General features: G+C 40.5%; 1 protein-coding gene across 2 annotated transcripts in view; it reads left to right on the top strand.

Annotated features, from left to right (window-relative positions):
- The window catches only part of KU80 (Ku80 family protein), a 196,680-nt gene that overhangs the window by 162,803 nt on the left and 12,884 nt on the right, over positions 1–20,993 (top strand). Inside the window, exons 7-8 of one of the 2 annotated variants that reach the window (XM_089416525.1) lie at positions 3,003–3,198; positions 3,353–3,559. In XM_089416525.1, coding sequence (XP_089272651.1) covers positions 3,003–3,198; positions 3,353–3,559 — 403 coding nt within the window. The remainder of the gene's footprint in view (positions 1–3,002; positions 3,199–3,352; positions 3,560–20,993) is intronic. The other variant, XM_089416526.1, reaches the window with a different exon arrangement.

Below are 20,993 nucleotides of genomic sequence, written 5' to 3'. Positions count from 1 at the left end.
CTACTGCTTTTTGTTTTGCAAATTGAATCAGGGCCAGAAACTTCATTGTTTGTACTTCTCATCTCACCCATGTTCGCAGTCATCACCATACATAAAGTGATACCACGGATACGTTACTTAGCTGCAGATTGATAATAGGCTACAACCACAACCCGCCCACGTTGCATAGTGTCTAGGTTCGTCTGCGCAACGAGTCAATATTGCCACTGGTCACCCACCTTATGTCCTTGAACACTAATGTGGATACCTTTGGTAACTCATGCTGACCTGAAGCCCATATGAAATCACTGCGGCCATCGACCTGTCGAACATTATAACCTTCATGCACTCATCTTTATGCAAATCACGTGGCTTTATGCTCCCGTACGATCTCGATGTTATGCAAGTTGCGTGGCCATTGGGATTGCGTCCATTCATTAATTCAAGGATCGTTTGTTCATCATGCGGTCAAGGAACAATTGTTGGATTATTCTAGATCAAATGGTTGGAACCCCCACCTCTGGTTCTGATCGCATGCTAACATTGTTTTGTGGGTCCTATCACAAAAATCCTCGGATCCATGCGTTGGAATGGTCATATTGAGGGCCGCTGCATCGCACCCATTTCTCACTCCAGTATTGACCTGTTCTGGTCTAAGGATTTTGTGACATCCAACGCTAAGTCGCTGAAGCTACAGTGGCCGCCTGTTGGACTCAGACTCTCACCACTCAAACAGGTAATTCAGCACTTTCGTATCAATTCAGTGGTCAGTATAGAAACTCATCCTTAACTCAGATTGGTTTCAGTCATTAATGTGTCTGCTACTGCGGGGAAAGCACTGTTTTGGCTAACTGTCAAACTGTTGCAAACTAGGCTTCATGTGTTTCTTGTCCTCTAGCAAGTTATGAATTCAGCCCTATAATTTTTATGGTGAAACATTTTTGTACTTCAGCCTTGCAACTTCCTGGCTTCAACTAGTTGAGCTCAGCTTTCCTGGCTTCCCATTGGCAAAATTTCTCTATTAAAACCTTCAGGCTGGCAAGAAAACCAACTCGAATATCACTATAATGTCCCAATCTAGCATTTGTAGTAATGTTCCAAATTTTTGTTGAAACTTTCAGCAAACACTTTACAAACATGATACGGCAAAATGAATTTTCTGCTAATTATCCAGGGAAGGACATTTTGTCAAACATATTGCATACAATTTAATGCGAAACCTTTATTTGACAGTAAGCACAAGAAATCTTCCGAAGTAACAACAAAACTCAGCCTTATTATATTAAATATGAATCTGGAAATACATGCCAAATGAGATTTTTAGAACCTGTTAAAGCACCAGCAGGATATATATATGGCTGATAATTGCTTCTCCAACATTATGCACATGTGAGGGATCTGATTGACCTATCCTCGTGATCTCCTTGTTATGCCCTAGTGAGTGGATCTGATTTGATCCCTCCTTTTTCGAGTGGCTAAGGTATATGGTCTCAATACCATAACCCCCCTTGATTGGATCTGCTAGGGTGGATCACTTACCACCAAAACTAACCCTCTTTCATATGGGCTCTCACCTTGACATGCTCCAATCGCTCAACTCAATAACAAAACAATAATCCAAAATGCATGCCTGAGTGAGCTCTCATCTCCTTTAATAGTCATGGACTATTGGAATACCATGAGTCATCTGAATAACATGGGTCTTTCTTCTTCTTTTATTAAAGTGAGTTATAATTAATTAATTCCTGACATTTCATCATTATTTTTTAATCTGTAGCCTATGGTAATGACTAGGCTATTGAGTTAGTCTCCGTTCCCAATGCCCGGAAAAAGGGAAATTACAACCTTCAGTTCAAACATTCTTTAGTCCTTCCCCTGAGTTCTGCCACCTATTACACCCACCAGTTCTCTTGACAGTCACTCTCCCTCCATGCAATAAACCAGCAGGTCTGCACTTCATAAAGAAAATATGGCTCAGGCCTTGCAGAATGTACCTCAACGCACAGGCAATGAATTGAGACAAGCCCCAAACTTTTATGCCAGCCGGAGTAATAACTTGGATTGTGTGGGATCAGCTCCCCTCGTCCATTCGAAGCCCCATGTTGGCCATGCAAAGCTTTGTACTTTGATTGAATTTTCTCATGGTATAGATTTGTATTGGATATTTCTGTCTCCAAAGTCTAAAGAACCTTCAGATGTGGATGCGAAGATTGGCACAAATGTCGTCCTTTTTGTTTTGTATTCTAAGTACATGGAAAAATTCTATACTCATGAAATCTGCAGTAACATGCATTGATCACTTGGTCAGTCTAGCCAACCTGATGTTCTTTGGGGCAGTCCTGGATTGAAGGGCTCTATTTATTATGGAGGAGTGTCCTCCTACCATTGCACTTGGAACATTTCTCTCTTTCACTGCGCAAAGAGCTTGATAAAATACGTTTGTCTTGACTTTTTTGTTTGTGGCGTTTCCCAGGCTCCAAGTGTACTCTGCTTCCTTTTGTCCCTGGAGATCATATATGATCCGCCTCGCTCCTGCCATCCCTCATTTTGATTGGAATTTATTAAACTGTGAGTGGTTAGATTAGGTAGTTTTGAATTAAAATATATTTACCCATTTCCCAATGCAGTTTTTCTGTTCTCTTACTATATTCATTAATATATTAATATAGTTTTCTTAGCCCAAAACTAGGCCTTATTTGTGTTGCGAAGTGTGTGTTTATATATTCAAGAATTTCTTTTCTTGGGGTTTGTTCTTAAAAGCATCATGCATTTGGAGTTGCTCGTCTATATTAGTTCAATAGCGGTAAAGACCATTAACATATTGTAGGAGTTTTTAGCAGCGAAGAACATTAATATAATATTTCTTCAGGGTACATACTGTGGCTTTCATATGTTTTATTGTTTTTTAAATCGGTTGTAATTTCTTATTGTTGCATGGGAAGTTGTTTTATGGTATTGGTTCTTGAATATTTTTTAAGCCTCATCTCATGATCTGTTTAATTATTTGGTTTGGTTCTTACAAGGCACTACTATATGAAAGATACAAATATTTTTATCGCAGAACCGGGGAATACCAAGGCTATTCTTGCAGTTTCTGCAGTGTCTAGGGCAATGGAAGAAACAAAGAAAGTTGGCATTTTGCGTTGTGTGTGGAGACAAGGACAAGCAAATGTTGTGCTTGGTGTTTTGACACCCAACATATCTGATACAAGCAATTTTGTAAGGCTCATTACCATCTTGCTGTTGCCTGCACAATAGAGGGGAAAATTTATTTTAAATGCGTTGTACATCTTGATAGAAACAACCATCCCTGCTAGTGATTCTTTGAGTAATGACTAATGGTTATTAATATGATTCTTACTACATTTTCTAGGCAGATTCATTTTATTTCAATGTAATTCCTTTTGTCGAGGACATTCGCGAATTTCCATTTGCCTCGTTCGATAGTCTTCCTGCGTCACAGCAGCCTAATATTGTTCAGCAAGAAGCAGCCGACAATTTTGTGCAGATGCTTGATTTGGCACCACCTGAACGAGAGGAGGCTCTACTACCGGAATTTACATTGAATCCTGTTTTAGAGGTGTGCATATCTAGTAAATTGTTCACTGTAATTGTCCTGCAGGTTTGCAGAAAAGCTTACAATACTGGTTTACTTTCTATGCCATTATATTTTTAATGATTCTTAAAATGTCATGTTACAATTTCTTTGATTTTTTTGGCATTATATGTTTGTAGGTGCTTGAATTTGTAGAATGGAAGGGATGTATTGTCTTGGCTCCTTCCATCATTATTGCAAAGATAGTGTAGAGCTCCTTAACTTCATTTTCTTTTCAAGTCAGGCATTGTACTATTGTTTTCTTGTATTTATCTGATAAGTCAAAGAAGTCTAAACAAAATTTTATAGTATAAAAAAGAGGTTTTATAGTGATAGAAAAAAGAACCTTCTAGAGAAAATAAGGGTTCCGTTATAGGGGATACTGAATAGAACCACTGGGATCTTGTTGAGATTACTAGACTTGAGCTTGATGGAGTTCAACATGGTTTGTTTATGAAATTCATCATATTCTATTGGATGGCTTTCGATACAGAAGAAACTTCCCAAATCAAATTACACTAAAGGGACAATAGAGATGCATGATTGTAAAGGGCTCTAACAACTAGATACTTTCCTGGTCATCTTTGTCCTCCAGCTCATTAGACTATGTTGAGCATCCCTCTTTCCAATTATTATCCATCACAGAATGATTTCCTAAATACAATATTTATTTTCCATTTCTTTAGCACCTTGAATTGGTCTCTGTTACAACAAAATCTAGCACCCCATATGATGTAAAGTCCCAAGCATCAAGGAGCTAGTCTTGTTGAAGAATCTAGGGCAATGAGATGTAGAGTGATTCTTCGGGACTAGATAACAATTTGTGAAGTCTTTTTACAATTTGTCTTTGTTAGCTTAATCTTCTTCTTCTTTTATTAATGCATGTGTGTATACTTCATCAAACTGCTATCAAAACATAAAACAAGAACACAAGATATTGGCTCTCTGCCAGGGCCAAAACCTCTCTTCTCTTGAGAGGAAAGCCCTTCGGTAAGTTTTCTCTTATTGAAGCTTCCTTATTGATCAATGCCAAACCCTAGACACTTGACTAGACGATCCTCCAAGCACAAGTCAAGTCCTTCCTTTTCTCTGCACTATGTCTCCCCGGCACTTTGTCCACCTACTTCCGGCACTTCGTTCCCCGGCACTTGGTCCTCCTTCCAGCACTTCCTTCCACTCTTAGTAGTCCTTCTAGAAGAGACACTTATCTTTTGTACTTAGTGAGATCCTTCACCTAAGGATACTCCTTCCTTCTCTTGACCAACAAAGTTCTTTCTTGATGTATAGTTGTATGACTGTATGACTGCCCTAGTTTTCTCACGTGTGGTATGTACCCTAGAGAATTACGGTCCTTTTCCTTCGCTAGAGAGATAGGCTTCTTCGCTTGACTTGGGAGGCCTTGTAGGCCTAGTTTCAAGCCCAAACAACACTAGTTCATGGACTGTTTGTCCCTGTTGTCATACCCGCAGATTTGACCTCCTTTTCTTTGCACGTGTGACTGTTTCTAGCCCTAGAAACAGTCCTCTTCCTTTTCTTTTCTTCCTCCTTACTTCGCTGCACTTTGGAGACCCTTTTAGACTTATTTCCCTTCACTTTATCTCGGCTTCTTCCTTCGCTAATTTCAGAGATGCTTGATTGACGTTGAGAGGGAATGGACAGCCTCTATATATAGAGGACTGTCCCTCTTTTAGGCTGACTTGAGGCCGACTTGACTTCCTTTTCTTCGATGGGTGCTTTTAATGGTGCCATTGCTTCTTTGATGGTATCTTTGCTAGGAGGAGACTTGACTTTGCTTGGAGGTGTCTTGTTTGACTCTTACACATAAATTTACATAATGTAATATACAAGGTCTTCAACATAATTCTTTTGACTCTTTGACTCACCTATAGAACTTTAACATGTGCTAGACCTACTTCAATGAACAAGAAACTCATTGACATATATTATAAAAATAATATTTCTTTTCTTGAATAAATACAAATATCAAAAGTACATTTATGAAGACCGAACCTAGTTACATTTCCTTCAACATTGTGCAACTCAAGAAGGCTAGCCAATGTCACTACAATAGCGCTTCCTTATACTTTTGGTTGTCTCTTCTCCAACTCAAGGGTTCCTTCCCTAGGAATAGGATTTTTAAGGCTATAGAGTGGAGGCACAAAGTGATTTGTTGAAGAGTAAGCCTAAGCAAACCAAATGGTTGTAGTATAGATGGATAAATAAATGGTGTGAGAACAAGAGTTGAAGGTGAAAACTGCCAAGACCATGTGCCTAACCAGACCTTGGGAGAAATGGATTCAAGGAAGTATGGATGATGAATGTACGAAGATGTAAGGCAACAAGAGGGTGAATGCATGAATATGTAAGGCAACAAGAGCTGCTATGCATGTCACAAATCAACCTTGTAGTAAATAAATCTTGGAAAGCTAGGGGTGCCACTGAAAAACATTGTGATGAAGGTGATGCCTTATTATTTTAGCAGCAACTAGGTTTGTTAGATGTAAGATTAACGTGACAGCAATAAACATAATTATATGCTTTCAATGCATTATAAAAATGACACGTAGTTCATTACAAGGCTTCAAAACATGCTGCAAGGGTTTCCTACAACAATGAATAACATTTGAATTAAGTGTAAACATAAAGTCTCACATACAAAAGATGCTATGATTCCAATCTTCCATTAAGGTTCAAGCATATGATGTACAAGTGTAGCCCAATGGGAGAGCTTGTAGTGTAATTAACCCCAAAAATTTAGTGTATTTGCATAAAATGTAGTGCAAAACCCAAGAATGTTGATTTGTGTTAGCATCAGATGTGCTCTAGCCATGAAAATTGGAGAGGCTAAAGCACATGAGATCTCCAAGACCCAGAAATGGTTTGGACAGATTGTACTCGGTTTGGGACATATTAAAATAATTAATATTTTTAATGGTGTTCCTAAGTCTAAACTTAGGAAAAATATAATATTAACGGGTATTAATATAAAACTGGGTTAGAAGGTTCCAAAAGTCATGGATCAAGCCAAATCTAATCTTAGCCGTTGATTAGAGATTTAATCTCGGCCGTTGAAGGACCAACGAAAAAAGTATAAGAGGAGGCTTGAGGGTCAGTTTGAGAACACACTAGAGTGATCAGTCATTCATTTTGCTAGAGCGGGGTTGTTAAGCAAAGTTGAATCAGTGATCAGCAGCGAGGGGCAGTGAGTACGAGGCAGAGACAGTATTGGGAGACCAACGCAGAAGTAGAGAGAGCGAGAGCAGCAGCCAGTCCAGGCTACGCAGAGCCCAACAGAGACAACGCAGAGGCAGAGGGACTGCGTCATCCACGAAAAGGCTGCTGGAGTGATGCAGAGGGTCCCAAAAGTTGTGCAGTGCCTCCGAGGGCTAACACAGAGGGTCTTGGGGCTGACGTAGAGGCTAGAAGTGCTAGTGCTGAGCTTCAGTTGTGTCGGAGAGGGTTTCGTGGGAACGATTTTTTGAATACTTGTTTCCGAATATAGAGGTATTACTGTCGTGTATTTTTCTTTTTCGGGTGAGCTGGTTAGGCACCCTGTTGTACTCAGATAGACTGCATAATAATATAACCCTCTGAATAGCTGCACCGGTTTTCCCACATTGGGTTTTTTTCGTGGACATTTGTCGAAAATTAACAATGTCACTTGTGTGCTTGTTTTCTTTTAGTTGATGATCTATAGATGTTGTGACCGTATTGTGTTTATTTCAGTATTTAAATGTATTAAATAACTTGTTCGAATTTAAACAAGTAGAAGAAATAAACCAACAGAATACAGATTAATTTTCTAACGGATAGACATAGAAAATTCAACATGGTATCAGAGCGTGGTTGCAGATCACAGGAAAACTGAATGCATCAGTTAAGCAGAGCATTTGCAGCAGATTCAACTGTCCTGAGTGACAGAGTTGAGCCTTGAAAAAAGAAACAGAGGAAGGAGTGACGCAGAGGGACTGCGTCATCAGTCTGGGCCAGAGAAAGGCCAACGCAGACGCTAAGGAAGGTAGAATCAGGGTCACGCAGAGCCACACAAAGGCCAGGAGGGTTGACGCAGTTGGCTAAGGGAGCTGTTTTGCCAGTGCTGGGATTGCGCAGAGCCTAGAAGCTTAGTCCTTCAGTTGCTGGGGCATAGGAGGCTGTGGGTAGTTTGCAGAGCAAAGCTGGTGGGGTACTGTGGTTAGAACAATACCTAACAGGGCAAGACCAAGGTAGAGGGAGTTGTTGCTGAGGCGGATTTCTAGCCAAGGAATCCAGATCAGTGTTGCAATTGCACAGACGATCGGAGAGGGGAAACTTGACGTTGGTAGAAGGATTTCCAAGAGGGAAATCGGGAATCAGAGGGAGTCCAGAAGAGAACTTCGAGACGAGAAGTAGAGAGACTCAGGAGGAGTCGAACCGAGAAGTTCCAGACGAGAAGTAGAGAGACTTAGCAGGAGTCGAACAGAGGACTTCCAGGAGGGAAGTAGAGAGACTCGGAGGAGTCGACAGAAGAGCAGCGAGATGGCCGTGAATGGGCTGAGAGATCAGGATATGCTGGACGGAGCGTCCAACTTTGTGGTCTAGAAGGCCAGGATCTTGTCCATTCTAGACAAAGATCGTATCAAGGGCTTCACCTTGAGAGTGATGGCTATCCCAGTTGGCCCAATAGCTAATGAAAGGTATGAGGAGGCAATGACTAAGGCAAAGTGCATCATCCTTGATGGGGTCAAGGATCATGCGGTCCAACATATTGTCGAGAAGGAAACGACAAAGGAGATGTGGGATACTTTGAAGACATTGTACCAACATACTTCCGTGCAAAGGAAAATGCTCCTGGAGAATCAACCAAGGTCATATTAGATGCAGAAGGGAGAGCAGATAGATCACTTCCTCAGCAGGTTGCAGGAGATCTGGGACCAGCTGACTTCCATAAGGGCCATGCTGGATCAGGAGTTGATGGTAAGGAACGCACTTAACGCAGTCTCCGAGGAGTGGGAGATATTTTTCCAGAGCATACTGGGCAGGGCGAGTCTTCCAGATTGGGAAGAACTGTGGGCGACTCTTCGTCAAGAGGAGATCAGACGGTTGACCAAGACAATGAGTAACAACAAAGGGGTCAGGATCAAGAAGGAGGAGGAAGAGGATGCGACTCTAACATCTGCAGGAAAGCAGGAGAAGAGGAAGAAGAAGGACCTCTCCAACGTCAAGTGCTTCCATTGTGGGGAACTGGGTCATTATGCGAACCAGTGTTCGAGGAAGAAGAGTAAGGGAGAGGCTTCTGACTCGAAGGCAGCGCCAACAAGGGCGGAGAAAGAAGTCGAGGAGGATGACGATTGTGCCACAAGTGCTTATGTGCCACTTGAGAAGAAGTAGGGAGACATCGAGCTGTAGTCAGGATGACTACAGGCGATGAGGGACAGGATCCTTGAAGTACCCAACCTCTTGGATTATACTTTGCTATGGGAGGCTTGAGGGTCAGTTGGAGAACACGCCAGAGTGATCAGTCATTCATTTTGATAGTGTGGGGTTGCTAAGCAAAGTTGAATCAATGATCAACAACAAGGGGTAGTGAGTACGTGGCAGAGGGGCAGAGACGGTACTAGGAGACCGGTGCAGAAGTAGAGAGTGAGAGCAGCAGCCAGTCCAGGTTACACAGAGCCCAATAGAGACAACACAGAGGCAAAGGGACTGCGTCATCCACACAGAGGCTGCTGGAGTGATGCAGAGGGTCCCAGAAGCTGCGTAGTGCCTCCAAGGGCTGACGCAGAGGGTCCTGGGGCTGACGTAGAGGCCAGAAGGGCCAGAGCTGAGCTTCAGTTGTGCCGGAGAGGGTTTCGTGGGACAGGTTTTTTGAATACCTATTTCCGAATATAGAGGTATTGTTGCCGTGTATTTTTCTCTGTCGGGTGAGCCAGTTAGGCACCTTGTTGTACTCAGATAGACTGCATAATAATATAACCCTCTGAATAGCTGCATCAGTTTTCCCACTTTGGGTTTTTCCGGGGATATTTGTCCAAAAAAAACGGTGTCACTTGTTTGCTTGTTTTCGTTTAGTTGATGATCTGTAGATGTTGTGACTGTATTGTGTTTATTTCAGTATTTAAATGTATTAAATAACTTTTTCTGTCAGGTCAGGCAGTAACTCCATTTGGCAGAAAAGATGATTCATTTTTCATTCAATCAGGTAGGTCTATTATATACATGAGGGAGAGACTGTTCAGTTCATCTCCCGATGACTATTCACATTTCTTATTTATTTATTTACATAAAATTCACGTAATCATGAAGATTAGGTGTCAACATTCCCCCCCTTAATCTAAAGGAATGTTGGTGAGTCCAAGCATCATTTTGAATCGTTCAAGCTTTTCCTTTCCAAGTGCTTTGGTGAAGATGTCTGCAATTTGCTCATTTGTGGAACAATGACGGAGATGAATTGTTTTGGCCTCAACATGATGTCGAATCATATGATATTTAGTATTGATGTGCTTTGTTCGATCATGGAACTTTGGGTTCTTGGCCAACTTTATTGCAGAGGTATTGTCAATCATGAGTGGGGTTGATTGTACTTGTTTTACTTGCAAATCTTCAAGAATTTTCCTGAGCCACACAATTTCTTTTGTTGCTTCAGCTGCTGCCACGTATTCTGCTTCTGTCGTGGAATCTGCTGGAATTGATTGTTTGCGTGATCTCCAGGAGACAGCTCCTGATCCAAGACTCATAGTATATCCTGAAGTAGATACCCCAGTTTCTTTGTCTCCATCGAAGTCTGAATCAGAGTATCCAATCAAGTTGAAGTCGTCCACCTGTGTATACTTGATTCCAAGGTCTTGAGTTCCCTTCAAGTACCTTAGAACTCTTTTTGCAGCAGACCAATGTCCCTCACAAGGCTTTTGCATAAACCTGGAGAGGATTCCAACAACAAATGAAATGTCTGGTCTGGTAGTAGTGAGGTAGATGAGACTTCCTACAAGCTGTCTATACTTTGTTGCATCCTCAAATTCTTTTCCTTCAATATGTGAGCTTTATGTTTTGTTCCATTGGAGTAGTGAGAGGATTGCACTCTGTCATGCCAAACCTGTTCAACAAATCTCCAATGTATTTCTTTTGAGAAAGAAATATGGACTTTGGATGTTGGGTTACTTCAATGCCAAGATAGTAATGAACATAGCCCAAATCAGTCATTTCAAAACTTTTCCCCAATTCCTTCTTTATGGATGCAATGTAGCTTTCATTGTTCCCTGTCATTAAAAGATCATCTACCTATACCACAAGATATACAACTATTTTTCCAACTTTCTTGACAAATAAAGTTGCATCATCAAGATCAAAATGATTGAAATTGAGTTTCAGAAGATGCTCAGTTAGTTCTTCATACCAGGCTTGAGGCCATACAAGGACTTCACAAGTTTGCATACTTTATGTTCATGTCCTTTCACAGCAAATCCTTCAGGCTGGGAATTAAAAACATTCTCTTTTAGATCTCCATTCAAGAAGGCAGTTTTTACATCCATTTGATAGACTTTCCAACCGTTTTGAGCTGCTAGTGCAAAGAGTGTCCGGATGGTGGTCCATTTTGCTATGGGGGAAAAAGTTTCCTCATAATCGACCCCTTCCTTCTGTGCAAAACCTTTTGCCACAAGCCTAGCTTTGTGCTTGTCAAGTGAGCCATCAGCTTTGTACTTGTTCTTGTAGACCCACTTGCAGCCAATTGGTTTGGTTCCAAATGGAGGATCAACCAGCTTCCACGTGCCGTTCTTTATGAGGGCATCATACTCCTTTTGCATCGCTTCTTTCCATTCATCATGAGAAGCAACTTCTTTAAAGGAAGTTGGTTCAAAATCTGTAGACAAGTTCAATTCACAATCATAAGAAACATCCATATCAACAAGTGAATTAGAGTCATCTACATCACCTCCATTTTGGCGGTTTGAATTTCTGGTTCCTGTTTTTCCAATTTCATCAGGATGAACACTTTCAAGTGTCTTCGTCAGCCACTTTGGGGGCCTTTCTGAGATGGTCCAGGCTGCTCTGTTGATTGAGTTGGGACTGAATCAAGATTGAGTCTCAATTCTATCAATTACATCACTTAAAGCATCATCCGTTGTTGGAGTTTCATTTGGGGGAGAGTGTTCTTCAGAAGAAGATTCCACATGTTGATCTAGAATAGGAATCCCCCCTTCAAGATGTGGAATCTGATTATCAAATTCTTGAAATGATTTTGTTTTTGCGAATCTATCCAAGTTGCCGTTCAACAACATTGTCAGATTTGGATGATTCAAGAAAAATTACATCTCTCGATACAACAAACTTTTTATTTACTTCATCATAGAGGCGGTATGCTTTGGAGGTGTTTGAATACCCCAGGAAGATACACTTACGACTTCTAGCACCAAGTTTGTTTCTATGTACCTTTGGTATCAAAGCATAACAGGTGGAACCAAAGACCCTGAGATGTTTTACCGAAGGAACATGTCCATACCACAATTCATAAGCAGTCTTGTTTCTTATAGCATTAGATGGACATCTATTCTTTATATATGCACCACATAGAACAGCATCAACCCAAAACATTATCTTTACATTTTTGAAGAAAAGCATGGATCATACCATATTCAAGATTGTTCTATTCATTCTTCAGCTACACCATTCTGTTGGGGATTATATGGCACAGTTGTTTGATGTTTGATCCCATGTTGGCGAAGATAGTTTTCAAATTCATTTGATGTATATTTTTTTCCATTATCAGTGCGAATAGACCCAATATGAGATTGTGCATCATTTTCAATCCATTTATGAAAATTTTTGAATGTTTGAAAAGCATCAGATTTGTTCTTCAATAAATAAACGCAACACATTTGGGTGTAATCATCAATAAATGTCATGATATATTTATTTTCATTTGCAGAAGGAACAGGCATTGGACCACATAAATCTGAATGAATGAGTTCAAGCTTCCTATGTGCTCTTGAATGTGAATCATGAAAAGACTGTTTGCTATGCTTTCCTAGAATGCAAGCATCACATTGCTTATGTTTCCTAGTAATTGTAGGCAAACCAGCAACACCATTTTTCTTCAATAAGCGGAGACTGTCATAGTTTAAATGTCCAAATCTAGCATGCCATAATAAACTTGATGGAAGTGTACCTTCTTCATGATGAGAAATATATGAGAAATGTTGTGCATGAGCAGAGATTCCTTGCAGTTTGAGAAGCCTTTCTTCTTTTGTTCCCCTCATGACAAGTAAGTGGTCAGATGCTTTTCTTACCTCAAGCTTGCCGTCAAACATATGAATGGAGTGACCTTGCTGGCGGATGTGGACCAAGGACAGCAAGTTTCTCTTCAGCTGTGGGAGATATAGAACATGATCCAGAAGAAAGTCTGGAAGACCAGGCAGTTTAAGCCTGATTGTGCCAAGCCCTGATGGCTTGATTTTTGACTGATCTGCAAAGTATAATGGTCCATCAACATTGTCAGTGAAATCTTCAAAAAATTATTTTCTACGAGTCATGTGATAGGTTGCTCCTGAATCAAGCAACCAATCATTTTTCGAAGAAGCAAGTGAAGCATTAAACAAATCTTCATTTACTCCAATGTTACATTGTGCCTCAACATAGTGAGCGGATTCAGGTGCTTTAACTTTGTCTGTATCATCAGTTTTACCTTTCTGTTGGTTTCTTTTCTGCTCAATTTTGTCCCATGGTAGCTTGCATGTAGAGGCATCATGTGATCCATTTCCTTTGCAGCGAATGCAGTGCGGATCTGCCTTTTCTCCTTGAAAATGTCTGCCCCCCCTGCCTCTGAAATATCTTCCTCTTCCTCTTCGTCCACCTCTTCCTCTTATAGAATCTTGAGCAGGATGCTTTTCTTTATGAGCAAGGCACACAGTCTTTTCAGAAGATTCAGGGGCTATCTTCTTTCCAAAAGCTTTCTCTCTTTCAACAAACTTTTTCACAAGAGAGTCAAAGGTTATATCTTTGAGATTTCCATTTGCTTGCAATGACTCAAGATAATTGGAGTAAGTAGGATAAAGTGCCTTGAGAAAAGCAATAAGAGGAATATCCAATTCAACCTTAGTAGATTTGATATCATGCATTATAGACTTTACTTCAGATGCAAGAGCAAGAGGATCATTATTTTGCAGTTCAAGAGTGAAGAGTTTAATCATGAGTTGAACAACTTCAAGTGCAGAATGTGAGTCATAGAGTTCTTTTAGCTTTTGTAAAGCTTCAAAGGCAGTTGAATATGACGAAATATGGCGACTCACCTCTTCATTTACAGATGTTGTGATTAATGCATAAGCTTTGTTGTTCTTGTTTTCCAAATGACGAGTTCTTTCTCTGAGGTAGGCTGTACTGGTCATTGTCTCCTTCTCCAACACACACTCCTTTCCACAACTCATTGTAGATGAGGGTGTGCTTTACCATCTGGGACCATTCAGGATAGTTCTCCTTGCCAGTGAGAACTATTCCTACCATAGATATGATTGAATGCATTGTAAAATCCAAGATCTGTAAAAATACTTTTGCTGGCAAAAATGTGCTTTTGTGGAGAAAAAAAACTTCTGCTGCTAAAAGAAAATTGATTCTGATATCAAAATTTATTCTGGCCTCAAACAATATATTAAACACAGTCAAACGCAAGAGCGTTAACTATGTTAGTCACTTTGAAAACAACTTTATGAAAACAATAATATGGTAGCCAAGCTTCAGATTCACAATAATCCTGAAAATTTTTTTGATGTGTTCTCTTCAAGGGAATCATTTTTTTTTCTCGCACAATAGCATTTGCCACCGACCGGTGCATGTAGTTGACTGAAGGAAGGTGAGGGGATAAACTACCAGCGCATTTCAGACTCGCTTTCCATCTAAAATTCAGGGGCTTCGAGGAAGAATTTGAAACAAAATAATAAAATGTAAAGAAGCGGTGATTCTGCTCGGCTCCTGGAACTCTGATTAAAAAATAAGAGATGCTCGCAGGGAACCGAAGAAGCCCTGAGAAGATCCGGCGATTAAATAATTGACAAAAAATACACACACGCACATACTGTCATAACTTAAATTTCAATACTATTCAAGAGTACTCGTCTGGGCGACGCCACCACTTAGAACGAGGTCTCGGTTCTGTGTGTGACCACCTGAATGACCTCAACGCAGTCATAAAAACACTGATAGACAATTTGATTACAGTAGAATCATCAAAATATAAATAGAGTAAGTAATCTTTATTGTCCAGTATTCCTTACGCACAGTAGCCATCGTGCCATTCGGTTGGTGAGGAAGAAGGGCCGCTACCAAATTCGCAATTAACATTGGTTAATTATCACCATTAATCTCTGTGCTGTGATAGTCCTGAGCCTCGAAACCGCTCAACAAAGAATCGATCAATGTTATGCGAAAGTGTTAAATTTCGAAGAAGAAATAAATCATGCAAACGTTTGAAGGTGGCCTGTACTGATGGATGGAAGGGTAGCAATGGTATACAACGTTTCAATGGAATGAAAAGAGTAGCATTCACGTTTGAGACAACGTTTACGTTAATGTCAAAACAACGTTCAATAATGGTGCGACTGACGGACAGGAGGGGGCAGCGCGTTATGGACAGAGCAGTGCTGGAAGGGAATATGGCAGAGGCAGCGCATTATGGACAGAGCAGAGAGCGTAGGTAACTCAGGACTGTACCGTGTCAATACAGGACAGAGGAGTTACAGGAGCATAATAGCTAAAACAAGGAGCTGGCTCTGATACCATGTCAGGCCAGGCAGTAACTCCATTTGGCAGAAAAGATGATTCATTTTTCATTGAATCAGGTAGGTCTATTATATACATGAGGGAGAGACTATTCAGTTCATCTCTCGATGACTATTCACATTTCTTATTTATTTATTTACATAAAATTCACCCAATCATGAAGATTAGGTGTCAACATGTTCGAATTTAAACAAGTAGAAGAAATAAACCAACAGAATATAGATTAATTTTCCAACGGATAGACTTAGAAAATTCAACAAATAACACAAGATAAAGAGAGATAAACCCTAAGAAATATCTCTTTGATAATAAATAAAAAATAATGAGCTATGTTCACTTTTCTCTTCAAGCGAGCAACCTCCAAGAGGAATGCTCCAAATACAACAACAATTCTTAACAAAACATTTCATAGCCTTCTACTGAATGTATATCTATCCATAAAGAATCCTAAATACCTATGGGCCCACATATAATTATAGCCTACTAATTAATTTGGGCCTTATTAACAAGGAAGACCTTTTTTAGAATGAACGAGTACCAACTAACTATTTAATGGGTCTTATTCAATGAAGGTCAACTCATATATTCATAAAGTATCTAAAGAAGGGGGATAGGTAGGACCGTAACTTGTCCTCTCCCTTCAAAAGTATCATTGTCCTCAAGGTTGAAGGTGAGGAAATTGTTGTAGAATTGTTTTTAGTTCCCATGTAGCATTTTTTGGTTGCATATTTTTCCAATTGATAAATACTTTCCGAATGGTGCATTAGTGTAATTGATGCTCTTTGCTATCCAATATTTGTTGCAATTTGGGCAACTTCAGGATGAATTTCCCCAAGAAAACTCCAGTTACCCCAAGGAGAAACCGTTTGCCCCAAATAGAATTTAAATTTGTTAAAAGGGAAATTACTACTTGTTGGCACTCTCACCATTATTTAATGTGACATAATTTAATGTTGGGAAGAAATCCTCAAGTTGGCCTATCAAAGAATTCGAGTCTAGTAATTATGTGGCAAATACTAATAATTTATTCAAATTTATTATGGCACAAGTTCAAGTCGGCCTCACTAAATAAAGGGTCACCTTGGCACAAAAGGCACCCCCTGACTCCTCCATCGATTTGTATAAATAAGAAGCCCTTGGGGTTCATTCAATGACACATCAAATTCAAGCATCTAAAACCTTGGATCTGGCCGCAGGCTTGAGAGCCCTAGCCGAAGTGGAAAGAAGATGTTTTTGGTGTCTTTTTCTTGTGTCTATCCTTGGATGAATTAGGTAGACTTCTGTCCGAGTTGGAAGGGGCAGTTTTGTGCATAATTTGGTGGTGTTTTTTTTGTTAAGGATAATACCAAATTTTTGTGCGGAGAAAGGGAGGGCCGAGACCCTTAAAAGGTGCCCTCATACCTCTGTGATAGGGCCACATATTTCTGTGTTATTTCAGGCAGGGTTGAGTCCTAATTTGGTAGCTGGATGAAGGTTATGTGATCAAGGTTTGGGCAATAAATCAAGGCCGAGTTGCTTGTAGAACAACACAGGAATAAACTGTGAAATTTTTATCTATTGCAGTGACTAAAAATTATTCTTCTAATTGAAAAATTAATTATGCAGTTTATTTGCTATGACAAACAACGAATAAAATCACAATTGCAATTTTCACCATAAAAATACTACGGAAAATAAAATACTGGAAACTGAGAAATTCTAGCACACACAAAAGAATTTTGACATAATTATTTTTGGACAATTGTCCCCGGAAAAACCAATACGGGAAAACTGGTGCAGCAGATGAGGGTTTTATTATTATTCTTCAATAGTAATTCTAAGTACAATTATTTAGATGTCCAACTGGAGATCTAATCTGGGGAAAATACTGACAAAATCTAGTGAGGAATTTTCTCTCACCCCAAAGCTATTTTCTGCCTCCAAAATTACCACCCTAGCCTCTGTGCTGAGCTTCCTGCATCACCCTCTGCGCAGAGCTTATGCTGGTCCTTGAGAATTTTGGCCTTCCGTCTTTTGCCTCTTCTGGAGACTAGAAACCTTTCTTTTGGAATACTACTGCCCTCCTCTTCCACCTGCAACTCACACTCTGGCTCTATCTTCTCTAATGAGCTACTGCTACTGAGAAAATTGAACTTCCTGGGCAACTGAGTATCTGCGCTGGTGTATTCTTAATCACCACATCGATCTCCTCTTATAATCCATTGTTGGAGCACCAATGACCAAGATTAAAACTTAATCAATGGCTAGGATCATCTCTGGATCGATTTGTGTGAGTTTTTAGATGATTCTCACCTTATCTCAATTAACACTGATTAATTAACCATATTCCATAAGTTTAGACCTAGGAAATATTTAAAAATCGGTTAATAATCTAATTGAGACACTTCTAGGCGGAATTTCCAGTAATGATTTTTGAGTTTTGGAGATCTTCATCTTATGTATTCTAGTCTCTCCACCAAATTTCGTGGCTAGAACACATCCGATGCTATAAAAAATAACACTCACTCTTAGCGAGGAACGTGTTCTAGTGCTGCACACCCTGCCACAATACTCTATCTTTGTATCAACTCCTGTCACACTACTGATGTCTGGTTGTTGCTACCCACCAACCATTGTGCAACTTTGACATACGCTGCATCTGTGCTGCTACTGACTTTGTTGTACTATTGTCAACATTGCATCTGCACTGTCACTCCCTCTCATCTGTTGCTGCTGCAATTGAGAATCATCCAAGGTAATCTGCCTATGCTACTGAAATAGGTTCTCCACCATACCCATCTGTTCTCTGAAATAGACGAACTTAGCTCTTCTTAGAGCTTTCGTGAGTATATCTGCAACCTGCACTTCTGCGGGAACATACTGTAGTTGGACTACTCCACGTTGTACACAATCTTTGATGAAATGACATCGAATATATCTGTGTTTCCACTTGTCACGAAACACTGGATTCTCAAAGAGCTTAATGCAACTCTGATTATCACAGTAGACACTAGTCGCCTCCATCTTTTGCCTGAACAAGCTCACTAGCAGCTTTCGAAGCCATATATCTTCACACATCGCTGTGCTTGCTAACATATACCCTGCTTCTGCAATGCTCAGTGCTACTGACTTCGGCTTCCTCCTACACCAAGAAACCATTCTTGATCCAACACTGAAGCAGTACCCAGAGTTACTTTTCTGGTACACTGAATTGCCTGCCCAATCTGTGTCTGTAAATCCACATAATCTGACATCATCTCCTCGTGTATATCTTAACCCATACTCAACTATGCCACGCAAATACCTCAAAATGTGCCTTGTTGCTGCCCAAAGTACCCTCTTCGGTTCTACCATTAACTAACTAAGGGTGTTGACTGCGAAGCAAATATCTGGCCTCATATTAACTAGATACATGAGAGATCCAATAAGCTGTCTATACAAGGTGGGGTCGACATCCTTGTCATCTGATGCATCTATCTTCTTCTTGTTGGTGATCATTGGTGTAGACATGGGTTTGCAATCATGCATTCTGAACCTCTTCAGAATATCTGTAGCGTATCTTCCTTGTCCAAGGAAGATCTCCCCATTCTTCTGCTATAATTCCAAACCTAGGAAATTGTGCATCAACCCCAAATCCTTCATGTCGAACTCTACTGCCAGGTTCCTCTTGCAGTCCTCTACGAGCCCTGATGATCCTGTCAAAAGGAGATCATTCACATACAAAACTAGAATGAGTGGCTCACCCTCTACCATCAAAAGATAGTAAATGTTGGGATCAGTGTCACTCTTGACGAATCCCATCTACTGCAAGTAGTTGTTAATCCTACCATACCATGCCCTGGGAGCTTGCTTGAGTCTGTATAGAGATTTCTTTAGTCTGCACACATGAGTGTGTCTCTCATGTGTCTCGAAGCCCTCTGGATATTCTATGTACACTTCTTACTCTATCATCCCATTCAAGAAGGTTGTCATGATGTCCATATGGTGAATCTACCATCCCATTTGAGATGCTAGGGATATAACTGACCAGATAGAAGTGTATTTGGAAATTGGGGCGAAGGTCTCCTCGTAATCTATCCCTTCTTTTTGTGCATACTCCTTTGCGACGAAGCTAGCCTTGTATTTCTCCACATTGCCTTCTGCAGAATATTTTATCTTGTAGATCCATCTAGGACCTACAACTGATCTGTCTTCCGGCCTTGGCACTACCTCCAAAACATCATTCGTCATGATAGAACTATATTCTTCTACCATGGCATCTACCTATATTTGATGTTGTGCGACCTCCTGAAAGCTAGAAGGTTCTGCAACCTGAGCTACCAATGCTTGGTACCTGTTAGGCTATGTGCGTTGTCTTTTATTCGTCCTAGGAGTTCCAATAAACTCCTCTGCGTCTCTCAATGTTTGACGAACCTCTTTGTTGGCTTGATCACTAGTTGTGGGAGGTTCAACCATCTCCTCCTCATCCTACCTGTGCTGCTCCATCTGTTGAGAACTCCCATGATTTCCTACACTTGAGGAAAAACTGGTACTGGTCATAGTACTCGATCCTTGTGACTGTCCTCCTACCTGTCCCATTGGCTGCCCCTGTGGTTGGACCAAAGGAGCTTCTGCTGACTGATTCTGATCACCTGCAGGCATCTCACGAGATCTCCTGAAAGCTCAATCCTCCATGAACTTCACGTCTTGCCTTACTACAATCTTCCTATTGCTAGGAGTGTAGATTCTGTATGCCTTTGAGGTTTCACTATACCCAACGAAGAACCCCTTCTCTGCAGTCTGATCTAGTTTGGTACGTTTATCATCTGGCACATGGCAATAAGCAATGTTGCCAAAAATTCTGAAGTGGCTAACTTTTGGTTTCTTCCCTGTGAAGACTCCTTTTGGCATTTTCTTCCCCAATGCTCTATGAGGAGTCTTGTTCTAGATATATACTGCTGTGTTACATGCCTCTTCCCATAGAAATCTGGGTAGATCCTAGTCATATGACATAGCCTTTGCAGCTCCAACCATGCTTCTATTTTTTTCGCTCTGCTACACCATTTTGCTGTGGATTATATGGAGCTATCCATTCTCTCTTGATGCCTTCCTTCGCACATAAATATGTGAATTCTTTATCAATATACCCTCCAACATTATCTGAGCGAAGCACCTTGATCTTCTTCCCTGTTGCATTCTCCATGAGAGCTTTAAACTCTCTGAAACGATCAAAGACCTCATCTTTGGTCTTCAAGAAGTAGATCCAGGTTTTCTTGGTATGGTCATCAATAAAGTTGACGAAATATTTGACATTGTTGAGAGCTCTAGTGGACATTGAGCCACAAATATCTGAATGTATAAGTCCTAACACGCTATCAGCTATGCTGTCACTTCTTGGAAATGCTGCCTTAGCATACTTCCCAAGTATGCATCCCTTGGAGGCATCGTCGTGTTTCGTGCTAAGTTCTGGAGCCCCTATTACTGTTTCATTGAGCATCTTGAGTGCTCCATTGTGAAGATGTCCCATTCTCCTATGCCACAATTCATTCTGCTTCTTCCCACTGCTATTGTAACTGCCTATTAGTGCCATTGGAGAATTGATCTATAACCTGTACAATTTGTTACTTCAAACTCTAATCTGTCTTACCTTTTCCAGCTTGGGTGTTTGTTGTACACTTTTTTCCCTATGAAGTGAATATCATACGCCTTATCTTGTAAT

This window comes from Pinus tabuliformis, chromosome 3_2, assembly GCF_031772625.1.
Source record: "Pinus tabuliformis cultivar Carrire ecotype Pingquan chromosome 3_2, CPIR1, whole genome shotgun sequence".
Classification (NCBI taxonomy): Eukaryota; Viridiplantae; Streptophyta; class Pinopsida; order Pinales; family Pinaceae; genus Pinus; species Pinus tabuliformis.
This window is presented reverse-complemented; position numbering and strand designations above follow the sequence as displayed.